Below are 26,603 nucleotides of genomic sequence, written 5' to 3'. Positions count from 1 at the left end.
TAATAGCGAGTGTCCGCACAGGCAGACCACCCTATGTGTTCGTAGTTAATTATTGTTGTTGACATGAGACGAACAAAAGAAATTTTGAAATCGATAAGGGCTACTGAAATAAAGCTTTAGAAATAAAATATCTAAACTACATTTCGCTCTAAATATCTCAATAAAGTTTAATGAAATGTTTATCGACTCATGTGTCGTATTTTTTCGCCTGCGCGGGCCGTTTTAAGCGCTTTTTTAACTGATTTAGCCGGCCGAAGGCCGGTAAGAGAAGAAAGAGGAGACAAGGCTTGCAAGTCGGCGGCCGACAGAAGCGACCTCCTCCACTTCAAACCGGAATTAACGCCAAACTAATAAAAAACTCACCTATCTGACGACGGCTGTCGATCGGTGAGTTGTTGCTCTATCTCTTCGCCGAATTTTAGCTTCATCCCTCCAACATTTTCCGAGAAAATCCATGCTGAAATCATGCAAACGGCTTCCCGCGGCTGCCGCGGGAAGCCAAGCGCTGATTGGTTAATTTGAAACGGCCGGCCTGTTTGGAATTTCCCTGGTCGCTATGTCGAGCACCGATCATAGTCAGAGAGCCGTTTGCATGATTTCAGCATGGATTTTCTCGGAAAATGTTGGAGGGATGAAGCTAAAATTCGGCGAAGAGATAGAGCAACAACTCACCGATCGACAGCCGTCGTCAGATAGGTGAGTTTTTTATTAGTTTGGCGTTAATTCCGGTTTGAAGTGGAGGAGGTCGCTTCTGGCGGCCGCCGACTTGCAAGCCTTGTCTCCTCTTTCTTCTCTTGCCGGCCTTCGGCCGGCTAAATCAGTTAAAAAAGCGCTTAAAACGGCCCGCGCAGGCGAAAAAATACGACACATGAGTCGATAAACATTTCATTAAACTTTATTGAGATATTTAGAGTGAAATGTAGTTTAGATATTTTATTTCTAAAGCTTTATTTCAGTAGCCCTTATCGATTTCAAAATTTCTTTTGTTCGTCTCATGTCAACAACAATAATTAACTACGAACACATAGGGTGGTCTGCCTGTGGTGTCCGCAATAGCGGGGTGTCCGCAAGGCGAGAGTTGACTGTATAATGTACCCAAATATATGAAGTACCTACCTTTTCTTTAAGCAAAACCGCTGACAAGTATGTTTGAGAGCTCAGTGGGTTGAATTTCGCAAAATTCGAGGGACCAAAATTCTGTCAAATTTGACTTCCTGAATTCTGCTCAACTTGAGCACCCAGAATTTTCCAAATGGGGGCATTCTAAATTCTGCATAACCGTATTTGAAGGAACATGACGCGTAATTTCACAAAATGTGCCTTTCGCAAAAGAGAAACGACTAAAGCGAAATGACAGCTGCTACAATAAAAAGAAGAACACTACTTTAAAATGAAAAAACAATTATGGCGGGGATAACCCCTCATACAAGTTGGCTGTCACGCTTTCAGTGACAGCGGCCTATAAAACAGTCCAACAATTAGTTTAAAATAATTTTGAGTTCTGGAAGTGTTATCTGTCTTCTTTTATTTGTTGTTTTTATGTCATGTTCCTCCTTGGTGGGGGAAGAAGGTACTCGCAAAAGTTTCAGAAGGGAAGGCTCTACCACAAGGTCCAGACCCTTACCATATTTTTATAGCCTGAAGAGGTAAAATGGGAACTGAGATTTGCCTGTTTTCCACTGGGAAAATGAGATTTCGGTAACTGGGACTGAGAATCACAAACAAACAAACAAAAAGCAAAAACAGGCTGGGACCCTAAACCTTTGGGCCCCTATTTTTGTGCATCTGATCCAGATACTCTTAGAGGCTCTTTTACAGCCGTTTCCCCTACCCGTATCCTATACCTCCACTTGTGAAATCCCTTTCCTGACCTGCGGCCTGACCTCCAGCCTGAAAAAGGCACCGCTGGCTGAAAAATTAGGAACTTTGAGTCAACTTCAGATGTCTTTGGATCACTCTGGAAATCTCCAAAAGACTATGTGTCAACTTCAGAAATCTTTTGAAAAGGCTTCATATCAACTTCAAAAAGGAAAGTAATTGTTGCTCCTACAAAGTGCAGCTTGAGATTAATAGCACTGCTCTCATCCAATCTAAAATGGATTCTGTTCCTTTCATAAAGGAGTACCTCGCCTCCCACCCCAAGAGAGTGACCACCTCTTGTACTGGTATATCAGCACACGACAGAAGTTGGAAGATCACTGTTATTGATCAATATGAAGGACAAATAATCAATTTTAAAAGACATAAAAGGAGCAAGGAAACAGAGAACTGCAACATTTTAATAGCAAAATAACGTCTCACCTTATGTACAATATTTTTATAAACTTGAAACATAAATATGATTATATTTTAAATCAAAAGCAGATCTAAATTTCAAATACCAAAAAATGAGGTGTTTTCACAGCTGAAGGCTGGCCGTAATCTCCTTCTCTCTTGTCTTATTGCTTGTCGATGATGTCAGGACGATCACTGCCTATAAAGTTGTCCCTGTGAAGATAAGTGGATGCGGTGGTACCAAAGAGATACTTACCTGTGCATTTTTGGACAGTGGGTACGATGCAACATTCTGTCTTGAGAGTCTAGTACAAGAGTTGGATTTAAAGGACACGAAACCAACCACCTTTACGATGACAACGGTTAACTGTAAACTGAGAAAATGACCGGTCATGAGGTGCAGCTAAATATGGAATCGCTTGATGGAGATGTGAAGTTTCAGCTTGATCATGTTTTGACTACGAACAGTCTTCCTGTTACACCGAGACATATGGCAACTAATGAAGAAATAAGATCAAAAGCCCTCTGGGCTTAGTGTCTTGTGACTCTTTTCAGAGTTTAATTTATTTGAAAATAGACCGCTTTTCACGTCTATTTATTGCTTGTAAAGATATCGAAAATTAAAAAGCGTGCATCTAACATAAAGAAACATTTAGACTCCTCACCCCTAAAATTTAAACTTAAACTAAAGCTACTTTTGTCGCTCGATAAAAGTTGTGACATTCAAAACACGATATACGAAACTCTTGATTCACTTGTCAATTCAGAAACCTTTGTCGTGAATGCTTGCGCTGAACTTCACGATTTCACAGCTAAAGATAAAAACAAAGGTTTATTCCAACTACAAAAGATTCTCACGCGAAAGGCTTAAAATCCAACTAAAAAATATATATAAGATTTGGGACCTAAAAGACAACAACACCGAATTTTCGATCAAGTGGTCCATTGTCACGAGAGCAAGCGCTTACAGGGGAAACCCGTCACGCTGCAATTTGTGTCTGACGGAGAAGCTCTGCATACTATCAGCTGACAGATCCACCTTCTTGAACAAAAGATCTGAGCTTGTTACCAAGTGCAGGCACGAAAACAAGTACTACACGGCCAATCAGAGACAGGATCGTTCCAACCGTCCTCCATGAACGTAGTTTAAATTGTATTTCACCGCATCTAACGACACAGTCTGATGATCGCTTCGTGCGTTAAACTCTGAGTAACTGTCCGTGAAGTTTCTATCTTTAATTATCGTATAAGATTACGTGCTTAAAGTTTTGAAATCGATGCCTTAATAGTATCCATTCCGATCACAATCACAGTAATTAAGCGTCCATTTTGATTCATACTAATTGATCGTTGCTATTTCTGTCAGGCGGATAATGTTTGTACTTATTATTGTCACGCGACTTGTTTCCGACACCTTATCAAAAGCGATTTTTCCAAGCAGCCGAAAGTAGGCTTGACTTAAATTCAAAGTACACTCCAGCATGTAGCCGTTGAACAGTTATAGGACTCCGATAACAGCACAAAAAGAATACAGACACACAGATTCATAAGCATTTATCTGTCACAGATAATTCTTAAATATCTTAAAAAGGTCAACAAAGTCACAGATTTTCCTTTGTTGTTTTGTGTCTGTGACTGATAAGAACGTTTTCAGCCTCACGTTTCAATAAACTCACGCACACTACCAAGCAAAGTTTCATGGTTGACCTTTCGCGTGTGTCTTCGAGTAATACTCAAATTGAAGACACACAAGGAAAATAATGTCCACGGGATCAGTTGTTTTGAACTAGTTTAATCAGCACAAATTCTAACTTGCCTAAGCTAGCTAGTCAACTGAAGTAAAGGCACACATGTGGTTCGACTACTACGGTCTATTACATCTTTGAAATCGGATCTAATCAAAAATGGAAACGGCAAAAAAAGGTTTTCCTGACATATTGTCGGTCGACATACCTACAGTTCTGTAAGGCGCAATCCTGTTTAAGACATGCTTTTCCCCTATTGCTGTACCAAAATCATAAAACACATTGTTCTCACGAAACGGTAGCTATTATCAGATTGACTAATATGACTAGAATGGTGGGAATCTCGTGTGATTGCTTTTATCACTAAGAAAAACAAACAAAAAGCTTAAAAATAAACGCAACTGTCAGTGTAAACAGCATCTGCAGACCTCTCAAGTCTCACGATTTTGTCCTGAGACTCACGGTTTTCACTTCAATCTCACGACGAGAAACAGAAATCTCACGAAAAAACAGAGTAACAAGTCATTTGATTAGCGCCTGGTTTTAGGACTCTTTTAGTTATTTTTGTCCGTCAGTTGATCAATCTCCCGGTTTTTACTGAAATCTCCAGATTTTTTTACCTCAATCTCTAGATTTCCAGTGCTTTGAGGTTGAGAAGTCTGCATCTGTTTTGTTTAAATCTGATGATCGCATTTTTCGGCATTTACTAAAAAAAAAGAAAATTTTGACATGGCGGGAAAAATATTGACATGGCGGGAAAATTCCGCGGCCTCAGAAAACAAACACGCATGGAATGCACCTTGTCCCCTGTAGTATTATCTTGTGTCGTCATGACTACGTCATGACGTCACAAGACAAAAATGGTCTCATCTCGATGACGTCAGCTTACCGGAAACGGGAGATAAGAAAGTGACAATCCTAATAGGCAGTGATCGTCCTGACATCATCGACAAGCAATTAGACAAGAGAGAAGGAGATTACGGCCAGCCTTCAGCTGTGAAAACACCTCTTGGATGGACTGTCTTTGGACCGATTGGAAATCTTGCAGATGATCAAGTCCATGTTAGCTTTATGCATACTCAGCAAGAAATTCTGAAAGCTCAGTTAGAACGTATGTACAATGAAGACTTCGGTGACACCAACAGAGATTTTTAAGAAGGCATATCGATTGAAGACCGTAAAGCCAGAGAGATTATGGATCAGTCTGCGACCCTAGTGAATGGGCACTATCAAATCAGACTGCCATTTCGTCAGGAATGTCCAAACCGGCCCAGCGTAGTTGGCCGCTACAGTGAAATGAAGATTGATTGTTGTGATAGACTGATTGACTGAATACGTTTGCTGGTGTTGCCACTTTTTACTAGTTTTGCTTTCAGTTAAGTGCCGCCGGCTTGCTCTCACTTCTATCTTCACTACTTACATCATCACACATCTACAAAATCCCGCGAAAACAAGATAAACTAAGGCACGAATCGATTGATTGATTTATTGATTGATGAATATTTAATGAGGCACAGAAAAACATTTTGCAAGCGAACGTCCCCTGCAAAACCTATAAAGATTTTTTTAAAGTCTAAAACCAGGTCACTTCTCGGCAACTTTGTCGTGGCAGCACCCAAGCGGACCCTGCAAAACTCGCGTTGACAAAGTTCCCGGCAAGAAACTCTTATTTTAGGCTTTTTATGCCGCCAGGCTGAAAACTACCTTGGTTTGTGCAACGATGTTCTTAAACGCTAAACGGCGCTGTTGTACAAAACAAAGGCAGGAACATCCCTCAGTTCTTCGAGCGATGCTGTTAACTTACGGGTATTCAGACTTAATGATGTCCTTCAACCACCTGGCAGCCGCACTTGTGCTAAAACTAATTTCCGCGATCAAACTGCCATTTTTTTCTCTTTCCTCACACGTGACATTTATCAGGTGACATCGCGTCACAATGTGATTTCCAGTCCTTTTCTTAAAATGATTCCACAACATGGCGGCTAAAGCTGTAAGCATGGCTCTGAAACGTTTTTCAACCTCCCCGGACAGTTAAATAACCCTAGAAGGAAAGATTTGCACGCGATGTGTCGAAAAACTCATACTGCTGCCTGACTGTGGAGAACGTAAGCTTTACTAAACGCCTTTCTTTTTGCATACATAATTTTTCGAAAACGAAGCAAATTCCAGCCAAGTAAAATGCAGATGAATGTTTAGCACACGTAAACGAACTTGCATGCGAAATCTGGAGCAGTTTGTGACAATTTTAAATTTAGCCGAAATTCGATGTGTTGTTTTTGCTGTGGCTCCTTCAATTGATCTAACATGTATCACCGTACGATTTGAAGTTAATCCAGTGTAAAGTCACCTTACTTATAAACCCAAGCTAAAATCAATAATTCTAATTTTGACTTCTATACCCAAAATACCTCCTTCCAAGAAATAAATGAATATCTTTCCAAGAAGTAAACAATCTTCGACTTTCCCCTGACCTTAAAGAATTTTTACTTTCCCTGACCTGTGGCAACCCTGCTTTATTATCCCTTTAAATATTTTTACACAAATTCTCATATTTCATTTTTAACAGCAACCAAAGTATATAAAGAACTTATTATTACAACAAATATTTAGACACGTGCATTGTTTTACTGTACAAAACAATACTTTTGACACTCACATGGAATGACATTTCGAAAACAATTAATACAAGATATGAAGACTGATCTTGCTTGTACACCAAAGCTAACATTGTTAATTTAAAATTCAAAAAATATGGCAGAAACCTTCTTCCAATATCTCAGAAGAATGCTGATTTCTCGAACCTCCAGGGCAAGAAAATGTGTCTAGATATTGGGACGTTTTGAGAAATGGGGAGTAAAATTAGAGAAGTTTAATACTATCGAAGGGAAATGAAATTTTTTTCGAGAAATAGAGAGTTTCAAGAAACTGAGGGTCCAAGAAATCACGATTCTACTGTAAGCCCAAGTATGTTGATATTGTAATTTAGCTGTCACTGAACAACATAGACAGTACTGATATTATTATGACTTGCCATGTGGTATTGTTATTTGCAATCAAATTTTCCAGGTGCATTCCGTTATGAGACTAAGTAAAAGGGCAAACATCCTGGAAATGTCAAACAGCTTCCCATTGTGAGGTGAAGAATAAAAATCATGCAGAACAAGTGAACTTCCATTCAAACAAGAACAATGAAACAGAACCATCGCATGAAGCTCAAAAGTTGGTTCCAGTACCAGCTCTCGAAAGGTCTGACATAAATGGCTCACTACCTTTCCAAGACAACACAATAGAATGTCAAACGACAGAAACAAAAGCAGCTATTATCACAGATGGAGATACATTCGATCCCCTAATTCAATAATCTTCTTGTGCAGTTCAGGTTCACTATCCATCAAATCTAATCCATCCATGTACCTCAATAAAGCAGCTTCTATCTTGCCTTCCATTTCTAGTCGTCTGCAAATCAAAGATGAATATTCAGTCCCTATAGTCATTCTCCCTTATGCCTTTCCCAATTTTCCCGCTGCCATTATTTCTCACCTCTCGCTGAACCATCTTTGAGGCAAGTACACCCAGCAAGTGATTGGGGCCTTATAGGCATTATGACAATTTACTGAATTAGAACAGGATATTCATTAAAAACATTTTCGTGCACAAATGAAGAACACCAAATAAAACAAACCAAATTTTCAGAACCAAGCCAGTTTTGTTACCTTGCACTGTTTAGACAAGCTTTATATCTTTCTCGTTCTTCTTTGCTGATTAGGCATGCACACTTTTTAATGTGGATGGCGGCAGAGACATGTTTTCCTGAGGGGCACTGAGATAACGAGTCTCTTTCAACTCCATCACCACTGCCACTGAAGATAGAAGTACAAATAAACAAAAACCGTTGTGCCTCCTACTAGGTTGGGATTATTAAAATGTTACAGCAGGCTGTTCGTCACTTGAACCTAGTTTAATGGCTTATTAAGCTGTCAGAAGTCCCCCAGGGTAGCATATGGACAAAACATTATCAAATTCAAGTTCTGCAAGTAACACCCTTCATTACTTTCAGATTTTGCAAGTTTGTGCTATTGTTACTTGAAGAGGGTCAATTTAGCAACAGTAATTATCAGTTGTACATGTATCTGTTATTTCCATTTTTCTTGATAACAAGTCAAGTAACATTTGAGGGGGCTACTGTCAGGCTTTTAGTGGCGACGTTTCTAGTGACGTAAGTAGTTCTTCAAGGATTTTCCAAATTATAAGCAGCCCCACCCCACCCTTCCCTCATGACCCTCAAGGACTGTCCAGCAAATGTTAATTTATAAAATTAATTTCATGTTTAAGTTGATATCTATAACGCTATAACAGTTACAGTTGTAAATTGATAACAAAATGTGGAAGAATCTGAAAAATACTTCAAGCTTACATTTCAGGTGAGGCAGGCTCTTGCAGATTTCCGTTTTCAATATGAAGGGAAGCAAATTCTTTCTCCAGTTCCTCTGCAACATTTTGTTCATTAACCGCAAAAAATTCTTCTGGTGTTGTTTGTATTGAAGTCTTAACAAGAAAAAACAATCAGTGATTAATGTAGGAATTTAAAACATTCAGGAAGTATTGGACATCGACATATCCTTGTTTTATAATGGGAAGTAAACTTTGCACATAACAAAGCAGATGTGATGGTATACCTTCTTAATTACTGGAGCACAAGTTAAAATAATTACCATAGCTGGAAGAGCCGTGCAATCAAATTGAGTATACGTAAGAGTGCATCATTATTCAACAGTGTACTACGCTGATAGTGTGAGTGAATGTTATAAAACAATTGGTTTATGCTCTAAGCTGTGCACTATCGATTTATGGTGCACTTGGGAAGTTTGCAGAGCACTCAAGAGGCAAGAGTTTCTCTTACGCTTCCTTTGTGCTCTCAAAACTTCCCACATGCCCCATAATTCGATAATGCACGCTAAAACATGATCCAATTGTTAAATAACAAACATGGCAATCTGAAAAAGCAAGAAATTCACTGAAAGAAAAACAAGTCATTTAAGGCATAGCTCAAAGCAGTCACCTTAGCAAACTGTCTGGGCTGAAATCTCTTGGTATCCTGTGGTTTTGGTTTAATGAACCTCTCGCTGTCGATTTTTGCTTGAATTTTCTGTCGGGCATTCATGTTGTTCTCGCTCAAAGGCATGGAATGCCCTAATCCCTTGGGCAATGCCACTCCTTCTTGACTAGATGGCAAGGGTTTGGAGCTGGAAGTGGGAAGGGGATATACCCCACCAGGCTGACCTGGCCCAGACAACGCCGCTTCAGCTGCTACTAAATTTTGGGCTCGAAGAACCTGGAAAAATCAAACATAATGAATGTTGGAATTTGTTTACTTTAGTAATGCATAAAACAAATATACAAAGTACAGGCAAACATTTGGAAGTGGGTCACCAGTGAAGAAAAAGATGTGGCGATTATAAACTAAACTGGCCTGGGCAGTCCATACTGTATTACCCAAGGGGTATGTTTTCCAAGCAAAACGTCAATTCTAAAATAAGAGAACATGGGAATGAAAGACGTGAGATGCTATATCATTGTCGTCATCATCATCATCATGCATGGTCATCATCATCATCAACATGTGTAGAAAGACATTAACAATATAAGACTAAATGCCTTTAAAGTCAAATACACAAAATCCTTACTCTAGCTTCAATAGCTTCGTCAGTTACAGAATTACTGATTTCTTCAGGCGCTTCTACAGCTTCTTGGGTGTACATTAAATTGTGGTCACTAATACCAAAGATATCTGCAATTAAAACAGACAAACAAACAAACCACTTTAAGTTTGTTGTAATATTTTTGGACAAACATGCAAGCACAAGGTATCTTTGCCAACAAAATTCAATGTTCAAAACTAGCTACATGTATTATTTATGACAAACAAGTTTATACATGTAGTTGATCTTCATGACATTCCCTTTGGGAGTGACAACAGTTTGGGGACAAAACAAAGAGTTTATGCAACTGTCAAGGCAAGGTGCACGGGGTTTATATAGAGGATATTACATGGTTGCGCGGAGATAGACCAACTAATTACGATGTTTTTGGCGATTTTCCGAAGATTTCCGAAGATTTTCAAAATGTTGTCTGAAGGTCGCTCGAATGTTTCCGAACATTTTCCAAAAATTTCCGAAGATTTCCGAAGCTAACCGAAGATTGCCGAGGAAGATCCGAAGATGTTTCGACTTAATATCGATAAACTTTGGCTCACTGAGCTATGAAACGTGGCAAACTGCGAGATGATTGGTCAAAAATGCTATCCACACATGTGTGGGATATCATTTTTTAAGTGATGACGTCAGGAAATTGCTTATTGTCATCGCACGATGGGCTCTTTTACTCTGTTAGGGCGATTGAACAGAAATCAAGTTTAACTTAACAAGAAATCGCCGCGTAGAATACAAAAGCAAAATACTCCCGTGCATTCAGAATGGAACACTACAATGTATAAACGAAAGAGACTAATTTTATAATGTGGTATATATTAGATTTAGTAGACAGAAATTTCTAATTCTTATAATACAGGGCCGCTGTAAACAAGCAGAAACAAGAGACCGTTTGACCTTTCTCGCAGCTTAAAAGCCAACTCCCGCGTATGTCGTTTATCGGATGTCACACACTACAATATAACGCAATCTACTGTGTCTACGAAGAAAATGTATTATTAACTTTGTATAGTTGGCCTGTGAATTAATAACTACTGTATTTATTTGAATTCCATCAGATCCTAGCTATGCTATTTAGAAAATCACCAACATTGCTTCTTAGATTTAAAAAAAGAACACTGAAATTGGGTAACAGTTTTTATCACGCACAAGGTGTCAGCTACTTTTATTTACGTTGAGTTTTTAACAAATTTCCTCAAAATTATGTTAGGCCCTTTGTGAAACGTCATCGCTTCTGCATGCACTGCATGCCGTTTATCTTGATTTGCTACCACTCGCTAAAGCACTGCATTCTATATAATAAAATGTTATTATTTCTTGTTGGCACAACAGCTCAGGTGGATTTATCACTGAGTGTATGGCCATGTGTTACATGTGTATTCATTATTTATAAAAAGCCAACAAAATGTATCAATTGATAGAAGTAAGCACAAGGCTGTGACAAATAGTCTTTTGAAAAAGAACTCATGAAAACCATGGCACATTAACTGTGATTTAACATTGCTAAAAGCAGTCTTAATGCATGGAGCTTTATTTTCCAACTTATCCATAGACTTAGCAACATACTCAATGTATGCAGAAACTTGATGTGCTTTTCAAGTTCACTGTCTGTCTTCCTGTGCTGTGAATGCATCTGTTCCAGCTGCATTTGAGTCTTGGATGTGGAGGGATCATCTAATGTGAACAGGTCGCGAAGTTCTTGATGTGAGAAATATCTGCAAGATATATGTAGTCACAAATCATTAGCTTACTTTCAGGGAGCAGGGATGGGGCAGTGGTGAGAGTGCTCAAGCTCCCACCACTGTGGTCCGGGTTAGAATTCTAGACCTGGTGTCATGTGGATTGAGTTTGTTGTTGGTTCTTCTCCTTGCTCCATGGGTTTTCCCTGGGTTCTCAAAATTTCCTCCCTTCACAAAAACCAACACTTGTAAATTCCAATTCAATCTGGAAACAGTTGATGAGGAGCCACCATCTCACTTTCTGCCACAAAAATTGTTTTTTATCAAGAATTATTTTATGGCATGGAATCATATGTCTCTTTGAGAATCCAAGGATACAAATTATTATTGCAATGTAACGTTGCACCACACAGCAATAATATTAGACAAACTGGAAATTAAACAATTAACCCTGAAGTAATTTGATTTTAAGTGCTGAAAATAATCCAACAGTCTCCTTCTGACCATTACCCCTTGACAGAAAAAAATTAGAAACATGAAGCAAAGGAAATCCTTTTGACCTCCACTCCCCACATTTCCATACCGAATCCTTGTAAGCTGAGCAATAATGAATCTGAATTCTTGAATCAAGACACATGTATGACATTACCTGAAAGGATTCTTGGACAAGCCTGTTGTCTGCTTCATCAGTGCATCTTTGAAGATCTGCTTACGGTAGATCTTTTCCTCAAGCGTTCCGCAAGTGATGAGGCGGTAAATGACCACAGTCTTCTTCTGTCCAATGCGGTACACTCTATTAACAAAACAACACAAGGTCTTCAAGCTTCCTTCCTTTCTAGGAATAGTATTCCTAGCAGTACATACTGGTAGGAAGTTTGTCAGAATTAAACCTAGTTATATGGCCTAGCTCCCTCAAGTCTTCTGTAGCTCAGTGGTACAGCGTCCGACCAGTGTGCGGATGGTCATAGGTTTTATTCCTCGTCACCTGTTGGGAGAACTCTATTTTTTTTGAGTAGCTTGTGTCACTGACTGAATAATATATTTCTCACTGTCTTCCATCAAGCCTTAAATATACCATCCCTTACTTCGGTCCATAAACATTTGAGTTCTTTGTAATTTATAACATGCCAACTAGCAGCTTAACTTTCACTTTTCTTAAGATCATTGCCTGTCTACTATTGCTCCAAAAACTTTTAAAGGTTTTTAAATGGTCAACCTTTTTAGAGATTTGCTATTAACCATGAAATTGTATTGCTACATTTGGAGGGTCATTACTTTGAGAACTTTACAGTATCTCACCTGTCCACTGCTTGTGCATCAGAGGCTGGGTTCCAGCTTGGATCGACTGTGGAAACGTCAATAAAAAAGAAGATATTTTAAATGGTGGTGTAAAGATATGAATTTTATTTTCGAGTAAAAAAATACTGTTATTTTCCAGCCGATTACCTGCAGGTAATGCATTCATTTTTCAGTAAACTACTGTTGCTGCGAGTAATAGGATGGTGGGGGTTATCTGATAATTTTTTAATCTTTCCGTAAGTAATTAACAGTAATTATAGTACCGAGAGAAGATAAAACAGAGATAAGAGTCATTAACTAAATATATGTTTGCCACAAACCTGTGTAATGTCTCATTTGTTTAAACAATTAGAAACGCTTCCTATCAATTCTTGTATCGTGCTTCAATTGCTCTAGAATTCTTAAAAAAAATAATCAGATAACCCGCACCATCCTATTGCCCGCAGCAACAGTAGTTTACTGAAGAATTATAACATTATCGCAAGTAATTGGCCCGAAATTGGGGTACCCCTTGTCTGAGTGTCAGGCTATCTACTTACAGATTATGACGCGATCAGCTTTCGTAAGTGTTATACCAACACCCCCAACCTAGAGAAAGAAACAAATAATTATGCACTATAAGAAAACTTTTCGTACTCATTTTATTTACCAGTAAATGAATATCATTGTAACTTTGGAAATATTCTGAATTTCATCAGATTAACCCGCCCCCGAAAAAAAAAAAAAAAAAAAAAAAAAAAATTTTTTTATTTTTAAAAAAAAAAAAAAAAAAAAAAAAAAAAAAAAAAAAAAAAAAAAAAACAAAAAAAAAAAAAAAAAAAACAAAAAAACCAAACCCAGTTTGGACTGGAAATCATCTTTAAGCTTATTTGGGTTTTTATAGGAGAGAAGGCAATTTTGACTTTTTGACAAGCCAGACTGGACAACTGAACTGAATATCCAAGCAAACGCCATGGAAATTAAGCTAACAGTGAACAAAATGTAAACCTTACAGGGCTGCCATTACAGGTGAAGATGTTGATTGGTGTTTTGTTACACTTGTGTACACAGCAAAATGCTACAAGAGATAACTTCAATGTAACAGATGCTTAAAAACTTAATGGCAGGCCTGCCTTAGGTAACTCTTACCTGTGTAGTGAGGAGGAAACATGTGTAAGATGAATCCGTCTGGAATGTGTTGATAATATGCTGTCGCTCAGCTGTGCTAATTATAGTTCCATCAATACGAAGAACCTTGTGACCCTAACATGAAAACAGACCTTTAATTGAGGATAATTACCCATCCATAAATAACAAAGGTTCAAAATTATCCTTAAGCTGCATTTTAAACTGCACTGGTTAACTGGACTCACTGTGAATCTGAGATTTTTTAAGCATATAGTTGACAATTCTCGTTCCCAGATCTCGCGGGCGAAGCCGAAGGCGAGATCTGGTCAAATCCGATTTGAACACGTGATCACCTGTCAGGAATGTGGCAGGCGAGTCAATTGCGCATGCCCGAGACAATTATAAGAAAATGGCAATCAAATGAATAACTAATGCTCAACCAAATGAATAACAAATGCTTTTCCATTCTTGTCTTTCCTGGAATAATATCTAGCAGAGTATTTTACTAAAGAACAAAGCAGAAGGCAATCATGAAAGCTTTAGTTCGGGTAAAAATATTTATTTGATTTAAAAAATTTGTTCATTCGGCGGTTACATGCAATGACTAGACATGTCTAGATTTTATGCAAATTTGATCGGGCACGTAATCGCACGTAAATATTCGTACGGCGGATTCTCTATTGTTAATCATCGTTATTCGTTAGAAATAGCTTTATAATGTTATGAAAAAATAAAAAGAAATCTTCTTGACTTTTGAGGCCGACTGTTAACAACAAAACGTCCCAAAAATTAATATATTATGATTGCGTGCGTGATCTCTAATTTGCATAAAAAAACAGACACTGAATTCCCTTGGGGCCGCATCGCACATTCAAATATTAGCGCTGTGACAGCCATGTCGTGAAACAGCCAATCAAAAAAATTGAATTTTCTTACTTGGCCAGATCTCGCCTTCCGGCTCGCGAGATCAGGGAACGAGATTAATAGTTGACAGGACAGCTGAATTGAAAAACTTGGGGCAACTTTAGTTTTGGGTTATTTTTTACACTATGCCATGAACTACCGGTAATTAAAAGTTCACTTTCTAACTGTCAATTTAATTAGCCATCCAAATGCTATGACACAAAAGACAAGCAATAATATATAAACATAAAAATCTAATTTCCTTTTCCCCTAACATCACCCTTTCATGTCCTGATTTTGAAATATTAGGCTCAATGTTAATACTGAATGGCATACTAGACATTTTTTTAATACCGGTTATCAAGTAAACATGGATTAGTGGAATGGGGACTTGGATGAAATGAAATTACTAAACAATGAAAATTATTTCTACTTGAGAACTTTTCTTGATTTATAGACAACCATTATCCTACCACATGAGTGATGACCCGTTGAATGATGTCTAGCATCTTGCGGGACTGACTAAACACCAGGCACCTATGGCCCTCAGACTTGAGGTTCTCTAACAGTGACACTAAAAAGACCATTTTGCCAGACTCTTGAGTGAGTACTTTGTCTGAAGGTCCCTCTCCCTTTGGTTCAGTGGCAAATGATCTAGCATCATCTTCGTCATTGTCCATCTCAACACGCCTGAAAAAAAAAAAATGTAAAAAATTAATTGCACTGTACAACTGGTCCATGTGTGGGCCTAGTGGCCTACACAGCCAGTGGTAATTTCCTGTTTTGTAGCATCCAGTGACTAGGAGTATTTCTTCCCCCTCCCCCTTGATGGGATGTCAGTTGATTGCAGGGTCCCCCCCCCCCCCCAGCATTTAATTTGTCTGTACCAATCTTACACCCTGGTGGAGAGGGGCACTGTGCAAGTAAAGGTTCTCGCCCAAGAACACAACACAATGACTCCGGCCAGGGCTCAAGCCCAGAACGCTTAATCTGGAGTCTAATGCACTAACCCAGGGATGTCGCTAAGGGCCGGCTGCCGGCTAATTTCACCAGCTGAAGAGAACTTAAATCGGGCTGAATTTCACTGACAAAGACTTAGGTAAACTTTTAGGCTGCCAAGGCCAGAACCCAGCTGGGCTTGTTTATGAGCCAGGTTAGTGTTTTCTTAGTTCATGCCTGCTAACCATCATACTGCTGTGCCTCCCTACTGTACAACAAACCTGTCATGAACTCAAACTTTTGGTTAAGTTCTGTTTATTATCCTTGTGTTGCGTTCTTGGGTAAGACAAAGGAGAAGTAGCAGTGCACTCCCTGTAAATGATTTCAAAAATCTTCTCAAAAATAAATTAAAACGTTTGGCAACCATACAGTGTGCAGCACTGCAACATTCCGCTTTCTTAATTACTTGCCACAAGATCTAGACACTTTCATGTGACTCACACATTACAACCAGGGATGTTGCTAAGAGCCAGCTGTTGGCTAATTTCACTGGCTGAAAGAGAGCTCATGACTAGCTAAAATTTCACTAGAAAACAAAGACCTAGGATAACTTTGAGGATATAAAGACCACAAAAGCCGGCTGGGCTTTTTAACAAGTCAGCTTAGTTTTTTCTTAGCTACATCCCTGTTCAACAGTTTATGCACTACCAAATGTAAGATTGTACAACAAACCTGGCTTCTTCATCCAGTCCAAGCTGCTCACAGGCAAGAGTCGAGAGCAGGCGAGGATGGTCACAGATCTTTTTTAAGATGTTCAATTCAGCCAGTGGTGATCGAGTGCTCATTAACATCTGATATATGGGAAGAACACACAAAATCTCATCACTGACCTACACACACTTCTGGTTAGCAGCACTATAGCCCACTTGGTGCAGAAAGGAGACAGTTATCTAGCATCAAATGTGTTAATCTAGCATCTAGAAGTGTATGCAGAGAGGTGGATAAAATCTTTTAAGGTCTGCAATGCATGCAGAGAGAAAGATAATAGCATCATAGGTCTGCAATGAGTGCAAAGAGGAAGATAATAGCATCATAGGTCTGCAATATGTCCAGAGAGCTAGATAATAGCAACATAGGTCTGCAACGAGTGCAAAGAGCTAGATAATAGCATCATAGGTCTGCAATGAGTCCAGAGAGGTAGATAATGGCATCATAGGTCTGCAATGGGTGCAGAGAGGTAGATAATAGCATCACAGGTCTGCAATGTGTGCAGAGAGATAGATAATAGCATCATAGGTCTGCAATGAGTGCAGAGAGGATGATAATAGCAACATAGGTCTGCAATGAGTGCAGAGAGGTAGATAATAGCAACATAGGTCTGCAATGTGTGCAGAGAGGTAGATAATAGCATCATAGGCCTCCCTGCAATGGGTGCAGAGAGGTAGATAATAGCAACATAGGTCTGCAATGTGTACAGAGAAGTAGATAATAGCATCATAGTTCTGCAATGGGTGCAGAGAGGTAGATAATAGCACCATAGGTCTGCAATGTGTGCAGAGAGATAGATAACAAATCATAGGTCTGCAATGAAACCTGTCTGCAGGGAGGGGGAAGTACATTTTGATCCTTATTATTATTATTATTATTATTATTATTATTATTATTATTATTATTATTATTATTATTATTATTATTATTTTTATATATTATTTTCAGAAAGTTTTTAACTGGGCCACAAGAACTTTGTAACTATTATTATAATAACACTGTTTATGTTTCTTGCTGTAGATATCAGTAAAGTCATAATTTACCAAAAGGTTTCACAACCATGACTGTCAAAATTGTGCAAAGACCACAAAAGATGGATATGTTCCATACCTCCTTCACTCGTTCAAGACCCAGAAAGTCACTGTAGATTTTTATCTGGCTGTCAGACATATGAAGCCAGACAACAAAGTCATTTTTTCTTGGCAACTCCTTAGGCATTCTAAAAGATCAGAAAGAATGAGGATAAATACAGAGTGCTTTTCAAGACAAAAAATGCTGCAATAGAATTTGACAGTTCTTTCTCTAGTTTCATTTCAAACCAAGGAAGGATATATAAACACAACCTTCTGCTTTCATTAATCTCCCTGATAAAAGGTCAACATAATATATGTAATACTGTACATTACTTTAAAGCAAAGACTTGAGGTTTGATAGTGGTCGCGTGGTATTGGCGCATTTGATAAATGATTAATCTATCATGACGCTGTCGCGGAGCGTTCCCTCACGCTTATGGGTCTTTAATTAAAATCAATAACGTCAGAAGCACAACGGATTGGAAGCGCAAGCAAAACACTTTGAACTCTGATGAGGTGAACAGGAAAGTCACGAAAATTTAGTTTCCAAAAAACAGATTGGCTTAAGAACCGTTTTAATTCATAAATGTCCAATACCGATCGCAATACTGGTTCCAGTATTTTCAGTTATATTAATCTATCAGATTTTTTACACTCCAGTTTTAAGTAAGCCTCCCATTTCAGACTGTGAACTAATGCTTTCTTGTCTGGACAATGTTAAGACTGATTTCCAAATTACATCGCGTAAGTTAAGTTGAGAATAATTAATATAATTGTGATCTTTGTTTGGTAGGTGACGAGCAAGGTCAGAGCAGGGATTTGGCATTGATAAAATTACACATTTGAGCTGCTTTAGGAACAAATAGTTAAAAAAATGAAAAGCAATTTGAGTCTGCCATTGTTGTCTGCAGTTGTACTGCCCAAGTTTACCGGTACTTTGTGGACAGTACAGTTAAAGGGACATCTTGTGTTTAAACTGCTACAGTCTTGTAGTGTAAAATGGAGATTTTACCTAACAGATTTTTCTGGATGGTCTCCTGTTCCATCGACTGCATCAGTTTTTGTTTCATTGTTCCCTAAAACCATGGCTTTGGTACGCCGCAAAAAATGGGGGTCAATTAGCTTTCGCAAACTCTCTGACATCTCCATTCCGATGCGCTTTTCATATGCATTGGCATCTCTTTCTCTTGCCTGAAAAGGATTAAAATGAGAAAATGAAGAAAATGTTATTTTTCTTGTTTGTGATTCCCATATATCAAAATAAATCCCCAAGTTGAAAAATTATTATTTCTTGATTTTTATCTGCTTGATAATATGTATTCCTGCCCCTTGAAAAGAGAGGAAATATAGTCAAGGAACATACAAAAAACAAATTCATCCAGAATTTTTATAACTTTTAAACTGCGATTTTAACACTCAAAATTATTTTGATATTATATCAAAATTTTTTAATTGTGAGTGTTAAAAAAAAAAAAAATAAAAAGAAGAAAAAAAAATAAAAAAATTTTAAAATACAAGACATTTTAATGACTGATCAAAGAGGTTTACCACATAGAGCTAGAGGGCACTGTCAAGAGGAGGAAGTGGATGTGGATTAGACACAGGCTTTGAAAACTATGAACAACATAACTAGGACAGCCCTAAAATGGATTCTCTAGGGTTCCAGGAAGAGGAGCCGACCAAACCAGTAGTTGAGGCACTCCACATTAGAAGAGCTGGAAGCAAAGAACCTGTCAGTCTTAGCTAGAGCCTAATAAGATTGCACAAAAGTTTGATCGAGAGCGATGGTGGACACCCTATACTCCCCTAAGGAGTGAAGGTGGCAATGAGAAAAGAGATAAACTAAGCAAAGTATACTGGAAGCACAGGGATCCTCTTCTATCTCATCATGTTATCTCAGAACAAGTTAACCTCACAAACAATAACAAAAGATTTCTACTAACCCGCACAATTGGATTTTCATACTCCTGCTTGAATGTTCGTGATGTTCCCAACAGCTTTCCTTCACACGCAAAGTCAAATAATGCCCACATTTCCTGAGTGGATTATAACAGATTTAACAAAATATCTCTTAGCCTACCACAATGGCAAGTACAGCAAATTCATACAAAAAGCCTTGGCCTTAATAAGAGTTTTTGAGAGTCCGGCATTTTTATCAATTCCAGCAAGGTGACAATACTTACCCTTAAGTTGTTCTGCACTGGTGTTCCAGTTAAAATAAAATGGTATTTTGCAGGGATTTCCCGGAGATTTTTGCTGGTCTTTGTCGCTGTGTTTTTAATCTTGTGGCCCTCATCCAAAATGATATAATCCTATAAACAACACAAGCAAACCAGGAAAAACATAAGTGCTTACACACTGCAAGGAGTTACCTTCATCCTGTCTTAAAGATCAGTCAGACACAGTAAAATAATAGACAATTTTTTAAAATATATATCTATTAAAAGTTAATTATTTAATACAACAATATTTTATAATTAACTGGCATGTTACTTACCCACATTATTTCCCCCAGAGCATCAGCACTTGATACAATCAAACCTATAAGATAATTATAAAAAAATAATATGCAGTATTTTCTTACTCAAGTGTTCAAGTGGTTAAGTACAGTATACCTTCAATTTTTTTTATGATTTTTAAAATCGCTGGAAAGTACCTTATCATAGGAAATTAATGCTTTATGAAATTATCACAAATTTAAAAAAATTGCATTAATTTCCACGCCATTGATTAAGTGGAGCGTTGATTTATATGACGTTAATTTCCATTATTTTGGCCCCAATTTTGCGAAACGGTCCAGACGTTCTTGACTCCCAGAAAAAAGGATTATTTTATCAGGTTGGTGTCACTAAAACTGCAAAAACGCTCAAAGCGGTCAGATTAGAGGAACAGAGGGGAAAGTACCACGGACATTGTATTAGTTTTTATGTACATCGTGTAAATTTCCTTAATTTTGAAATGTTACCCCCTCTTTAATTTTGCATTAACTTCCTTTATTAGGAAGTAATTTTTCCTTCCCTACGCGTTAATTTAAGTCGCATTATCAAATACCTTAATTATCACAAGCGTTAATTTTCTATAATAAGGAAGTATTAGAGTTGTAGAGGAGCCTGTCTCAATTTTGCTGTGTAGGCATTTTGTTGCTGATCATATGTAGTGAGTTCTGCCTGGCTGTTTAATTTTCCTCTTCTAAAACCAATAAATTTCTAGATACCAGTTTGATCTGCAATAGGTTAGTTGGGTCCATATTTGCAGGAGCGTCATGCAGCATTCTTAAGGGAGAGAAGAGTTGGCAGGGAGAAACGTTCTGCGAGACCCAAGTAACCCAAATTTCTTTTTCAGCTTGCTTCAGCATCATGTCCATGATTTTGGTGGACATTTGAATTAATTTATAATCATAGTTATGACCAAAAATAAGTGATAGTGGGCTAATAGCATTGTACCTCTCTTGTGACTTTTATGATAGACATTGTTTAAATTTGATGTTTAAATAATTTAAACATAACCTCAAAGAACTAACAGGGATTCAATGTAAGTCTTTTTAACAAGTATAAATTACAGTGGGCATGCAAGCAAGAAAAACAGACAGGTAGCCTACCGTAGGTGGTCAAGCAAACGCCATGTCTTCTTTGGATTTTTTCTAAGTTTCTCATACGTTCTTTTTTGTTGGTGCCATGAAAAGGTTTCACACGAATACCAGGGGCCCTAAAAATTTTACAATACAGAAGAATTAGCTCTTTTTAATGCAACTGAAGGAGGTAAACTAAACTCTTTAACTCCAGCCTTCCCCTTGAGGGCTAAACCCAGCATTTAATTTGCCCCTTTCATTTACATGCATAATTAGTCACCTGGATGAGGAAAGGCACTTTAAGAGTAAAAAGTCTACCCAAGAACACGGCATTATGACTCCACACAGGGCTTGAACCCAAATTGCTCGATCTGAAGTCAAGCTCCCTAACCTTTATTCCACCACACCTCTCAAATGAATGAGTGAAGGAAGTGGCTCATCTTATTTTGAATGATTTTGACCGGGAAATTGTTTTGGAAACCCAAAATGCATACATGTACATGTATTCTAAGGTCATTCTGAGGTCATTCTAAGATCCATTTTGAGGTCAGAGGATCAAGCAGTGAACAGGGCTGCAAATAACAGTCGGTAATCGGACATTGGCCGACCAAAACTTGCTCACGTCCTGACGCAATCAGAATTGTGGTCGGACATGATGACGAACAATTTTTGATCATAAATCATAACTGATAACTTGCAAGTGGCCTTTGGTTTTTGGTGATGTCTGACCACAATTTTGTTTTATCCGAGCAAGATGGTGTCTTAGTAGGACATAATTATGTCCTTTCAAGTAAAAAAAATTATTTGCAGCCCTGAGTGAAAGATGTAAAGGAAGCTCGCCTCTTACTCCAGGTGCGTCACTGAACTGATAATTTAATAATATATTTTCTATATATATATTTTCCCATGCATTACCATTACCATACCCAAAAATATCTACACCATTTCCCGTGAAGGGTTTTTTGGTTTGACCCCAGTGCCTCCCTGCTACTCACCCCTTTAGAAATTACAATTTCATTTGAGCTCCCTGCCTCTTTAGAATTTCCAGTCATGTTCCATAGTGTGACTATGGATATTTCTGGAATTGCTTTTTACTCTAGACAGGAATTAAATCATTAAATATGAATCCTACCATTTATTGAACTCATTTTCCCAGTTTGGCATTACAGACACAGGCATCACAATCAATACCCTCTTAATCAACTGTGCATCAAACATTCCAGCAAGGAATGAGATGACTTGAATAGTCTTTCCAAGCCTAGAAAATGAAAACGTGAAAGTTTAATCTTTCAGTTAACCATAAATGACTTCTGCACATATATCTTTACTACTACAGTAGCAAGATGTACAGCCAAAACATTTGACTGTTCTTTTAAAGCTTTCAAAGTTTTTGTACCAGAACCAAAAGACCAGATTAAGAAGTTCATTTATCCTGGGCCACCGCCAGCCTTTCATTATTCTGACTTTTTTTAGCCTTTTTTCCTTTTTTCTTTAGTGATATTTGGTTTAAAAAACACTTGTGCCACTTTCTCGCACAAGGTTTTCCCATGCTTCATGCCAGCTACATGTATTGCTTCGAATTTTGATTCAAATTTGGTTCATTGGATTCCTTGTGTTCCTGTGATTGGCCAGAATGAATACTCTGGTTTTGGTTTTACAACATTCAATCAAAAATCACGCTTGACTTATATCATTATGTGTTATCAGACTGAAGTTCAGGGTTCTCATTTAAACTTAGTATGAAGTAAGTTCTATAGCAAGCTGCACATTAAAGTCAGCTACAGTGCCTGTCATGGCTAATGAAATATGACTGGTTGATGCAGGGTTTTTATTAGAAGGCGAGACCTCGGTACCAGTTCCAGGAGACAAGAGTCAGTACCTGGCAACTTTCAAATCAAACAGAAAGAAATTTGCTTCACTGTGTTTCTTTTCTGCCTGCCTACTCCTCTTTTGGTGCCTTCCTACTTCAAAACTTAATAAAACCCTGAAAACATTATTTTAAAAAGAACCTTTTATATTATTCTCACCCCATATCGTCAGCAAGGATGCCTCCCATTCCTTGGTTAAATAATTTCCAGAACCAAAGGATACCCTCTAGCTGGTATGGATATAACGACTTGTAAATCTCCGACGGCAAGGAAAATCCATCACCCACTTTATGCATTCCATCATCTTCATTCTCTTTGTCTTCATCTTCTTCCTCCTCCTGTTCATCCTGTTCCTGGTATTTTTGTATCATTTCCTGAAAAATCAGAAGAGGAGTGTTTGTAGCGCGAACTTCTGTATTTGATTTTGTATAGCAAGATTTAGGGTAAGAGTAGTATATCATTCAGGTCAAAGAAAAGTGTCCATTTCTGTATTAACTGGTGTCAGTATTTACACAGGTTCGTGTACTATACATGTTGTGGTTTCAATCTGATTTGAAAAATTTTAAACCAAAGATAAATTGATACCACAACATACACCAGAGGAAATTAATGTGATTTGAATAACTGTCTTTATTCAAAATAGTATAAAAACTAAAATAGTAGTTAAAAAGGGTGTTCATACATGTATTTCATGTGGTTCCATTGTTAGAGTACAACAAGACAACAAAATATGCAATGTTAAACTTACCTTAGCTTTTTCTATTTTTCTGGATAGCTTCTCAGACTCAAATATTTTATATGCTTTTTCAAACAATTCAAGGGCTCTTTCAAGGTATCCTTTTCTTCCTAATTCTTTGCCCTTTTTAACTAAGTCGTTATATCTAACTTTTTCTTCATCAAGGAGGTCAGATTGCGATTCAGCTGCAGAAAGAAGAAAGAATGTGTGCCACTTTTATGTTCCGATATAGAACTATGGGAGGGAGGCGCGATGGCTTAATGGTTAGTGCGCCGGTCCGTCTGGATTGAGCGATCCAGGCTCAAGGCCTCGCCGGGGTCATTGTGTTGCGTTCTTGGGCAAGACATTTTGCTCTCATAGTGCATTTCTCCACCCAGGTGTATAAATGGGTACCAGCGACATAATGCTTGGGGGACCCTGCAATGGACTAGCATCCCATTCAGGGGGGAGTAGAAAGATTCCTATCCGCTTAATGCAAATAGAAATCGGGATAAGCTCCGGCAAGTATGTGAAGAAGAAGAAATATCGTTTATTAAAAAACTTTTACACTTGGCAGTTCTTAGACTGAATTATGTGTAAATGTATAAAAACTATATATATTACAAGATTTAAAAAATATGGGCCACTTGGCTCTAGGCTTCCCCCCACAGAACTATGAATCTTAATGATTACTAGACTTGCCCCAAGTCGCTCGTTTTTTCTTTGCATCTACAGTTACTTAAATAAAATCACTTTGAAATCAAGCGCGAAAAACCACTTGAGTAAAATCGCCTTTGAAATCGCGCGGGATTCATTTCTGTGAACGCGCGCGCCAAGGAAAACAAATGACACTTGCTGAGCATGGCCGAGGAATGGCTCGGAACGAGCGACTTGTGTCACTTGCAGAAAAATCGATTCTAGCTGACGTTTATTGCCGCGAAAAATTGCATCATGCTTTTGTGCACTGAATTGGTTTCTTTTATCGTATTGACGTCAGTTTCGTGCACCGTGTGCAGTTGACGCGCGCTGTGGCGTGTGTTAAAATTGCGCTTTCCCCCCCTTTTTTGTGGGAAATAATACTCAAGGCCCTTGATGGCTCTCTCATTTCTGTAAGATTTAAAAGGGACAGGCACAAAAGAAGACATTTGTGTTGTTTGTTCTAAAACTGGTTTAACTGCCGATGTGAGAAGGAAACAAGTCTGCTCAAGAGGTAAAAAGTTAAATGCAAGCTTGTCTCATGAGCAGCGCGCGCTAAGTTGGCGGGCACAGCGCGCTCAGTAAGTTCGCGCGCAATACAATATGATTGACATAATCTCGATGGCGTCACCGGTGGAAAAATCCACCGGTGACGCCATATTTCAGAATTGGCGCGCTGCAGGTGAGACAAGTCGCTCGTTCCGCCACGATCCTCCGCCATTTTGTTTCTCATGCCCGCGCGCGCCCTCCATTTCCAGCGGTCGCCTGCGAATCTAACGAGCGACTTGGAGCAAGTCTAAATGATTACCAGCATCACCTATGTTATCTAAGGGGCCTTTTACATGAAAAGAGGATGATCCTAGCACTAGGATCATCCTCCTTTCATGTAAAATAGCATTCTAGTACTAGGATCATCTGAGCACCATATGTTTTCAGCTTTTAGTTTTATGAGAAGGGTTGCATTTGGCCCTAACTCAACGCTAGGATCATCTTAGCGTTAGGTTCATCCTCTTTCCATGTAAATGGGTTCTTAGAAAGATAGCTTCTTTCCCAACGTAAACAGACATTTTCATTTCTTCTTACATGGTAAAATCGATAACCATCAGCGATTTCGTCGATTGCACTGTAATTTTAGAAAGCTGTTTTGATATTTGACTTAACCTTTTCTTTCTTCGACGTTTGAACTCAAAATAGGTTGAAACTGGAATAATTTGACTAGCACAAGACCAATCAGCTAGTTGTATATTTAACTCACATGTAACTCCTACATATTCTCCTACATTATTTCGCAGGATCGGCCGGCTGTGTTGTAAAATTTGCGAGCGGTTCGAATCAGGTCGAATGAGCGCGTGAACGCAACAGTGGAATGGTTCGGAGGATTGACTGACCTTGATGCGTTGCTTCTTGTGACCGGCTTGTGTTTTGATCGATGCACAGGCCTTGTAACAGTTCGCTGGCACCGTCAAGCTCATTTCTGAACTCGGCCATTTTGAACTGTAACTGGAAGCGATCGTGAATGCTAGTTAAATATGGCGCCAAACATTTACATGTGACTTATCACGTGACATTTTCTGACCGGGAGGATCTGAGCCTGTGAACAGGTTTCGCGCCTGGAAAGCCTGTTCGCAGGCTAGTTCAGGGTATCTTGTGTACATCGTGTACATCTAACCTTCGATCAGGCGTTCTTTTTTCGAAGAGAGGGGAAAAAGAGTGATAAGTAGGGAGGGAGGGCATGATTTCAGGTTAGTGAACAGCTGACCCCTCCCGATTGTTTTTCAGGGGAGGGGGCGGCTGTACACAGGCTAAGGGTACAGTACCCTGGTGCGTAACCCTTAAGTCTTACTGTAAGTCTCATTGCTCTAAATTATAAGATAGTTTGTTAATCTTTCATCTTTTTGATAGCTGTAAATTCGACTAAGACTAAGAAAACAAACCCTCCTACTACTGCAGAAACCACCTGATGGAGAGAGGTACTCCCTATAGTGGACTTTGTGGGAGGCTCCACCCAAATGGAGAGGTCAACGGAGAGGGGTACCTTATCAAAATGTCGGGATTTCATGTGTTCTAGAACAGAAAATGATAGAAGAAAATGTGATAAAAAGGTAGGTGCAGTGGCCTAGTGGTTTGTCTGCTGGACTCCAGATCAAGCATTCCGGGTTCGCACCCTGGCTCTGGCACTGCATGGTGATATTGGGCAAGACACTTAACTCTCATAGTGCCTCTCTTCACCCTGTGTATAAATGGGTAACCCTGAATTTAAT

General features: G+C 38.6%; 2 protein-coding genes across 2 annotated transcripts in view; one reads left to right on the top strand and one right to left on the bottom strand.

Moving 5' to 3' along the window:
- The window catches only part of LOC144659813 (vesicular inhibitory amino acid transporter-like), a 77,346-nt gene that overhangs the window by 20,183 nt on the left and 30,560 nt on the right, over positions 1–26,603 (top strand). The window lies entirely within an intron of this gene.
- LOC144659539 (DNA excision repair protein ERCC-6-like) lies at positions 1,611–25,874 on the bottom strand. The gene is made up of 23 exons (XM_078519994.1): positions 25,731–25,874; positions 23,680–23,852; positions 23,091–23,305; positions 22,196–22,321; positions 21,094–21,200; positions 19,993–20,036; positions 19,679–19,807; positions 19,439–19,531; positions 18,508–18,686; positions 17,533–17,641; positions 16,387–16,505; positions 15,189–15,405; positions 13,834–13,947; positions 13,245–13,293; positions 12,706–12,751; positions 12,056–12,199; positions 11,294–11,442; positions 9,704–9,807; positions 9,079–9,351; positions 8,434–8,564; positions 7,733–7,879; positions 6,419–7,475; positions 1,611–2,425 (listed from the first exon to the last, which is right to left on the bottom strand). Exons 1-22 carry the CDS (start codon positions 25,828–25,830, stop codon positions 7,343–7,345), a joined length of 2,901 nt encoding a protein of 966 aa, XP_078376120.1. The 5' UTR covers positions 25,831–25,874; the 3' UTR covers positions 1,611–2,425; positions 6,419–7,342.

Source organism: Oculina patagonica, chromosome 7, assembly GCF_052425735.1.
Source record: "Oculina patagonica isolate OP01 chromosome 7, crgOcupat, whole genome shotgun sequence".
Taxonomy (NCBI): domain Eukaryota; kingdom Metazoa; phylum Cnidaria; class Anthozoa; order Scleractinia; family Oculinidae; genus Oculina; species Oculina patagonica.
Note: the sequence above shows the minus strand (reverse complement) of the source record. Positions and strands in the feature narration are given on the sequence as shown.

Bases quoted from the DNA above. Each gene is read 5' to 3' on its own strand.
- LOC144659539 (XM_078519994.1), bottom strand. From the start codon at position 25,830: ATGGCCGAGTTCAGAAATGAGCTTGACGGTGCCAGCGAACTGTTACAA. The intron at 19,808-19,992 runs GTAAGTAACATG...TGTTGTTTATAG, and splicing joins CTCTGGGGGAAATAATGTGG to GATTATATCATTTTGGATGA. The intron at 7,476-7,732 runs GTAACAAAACTG...TTTGATTTGCAG, and splicing joins GCTTGTCTAAACAGTGCAAG to ACGACTAGAAATGGAAGGCA.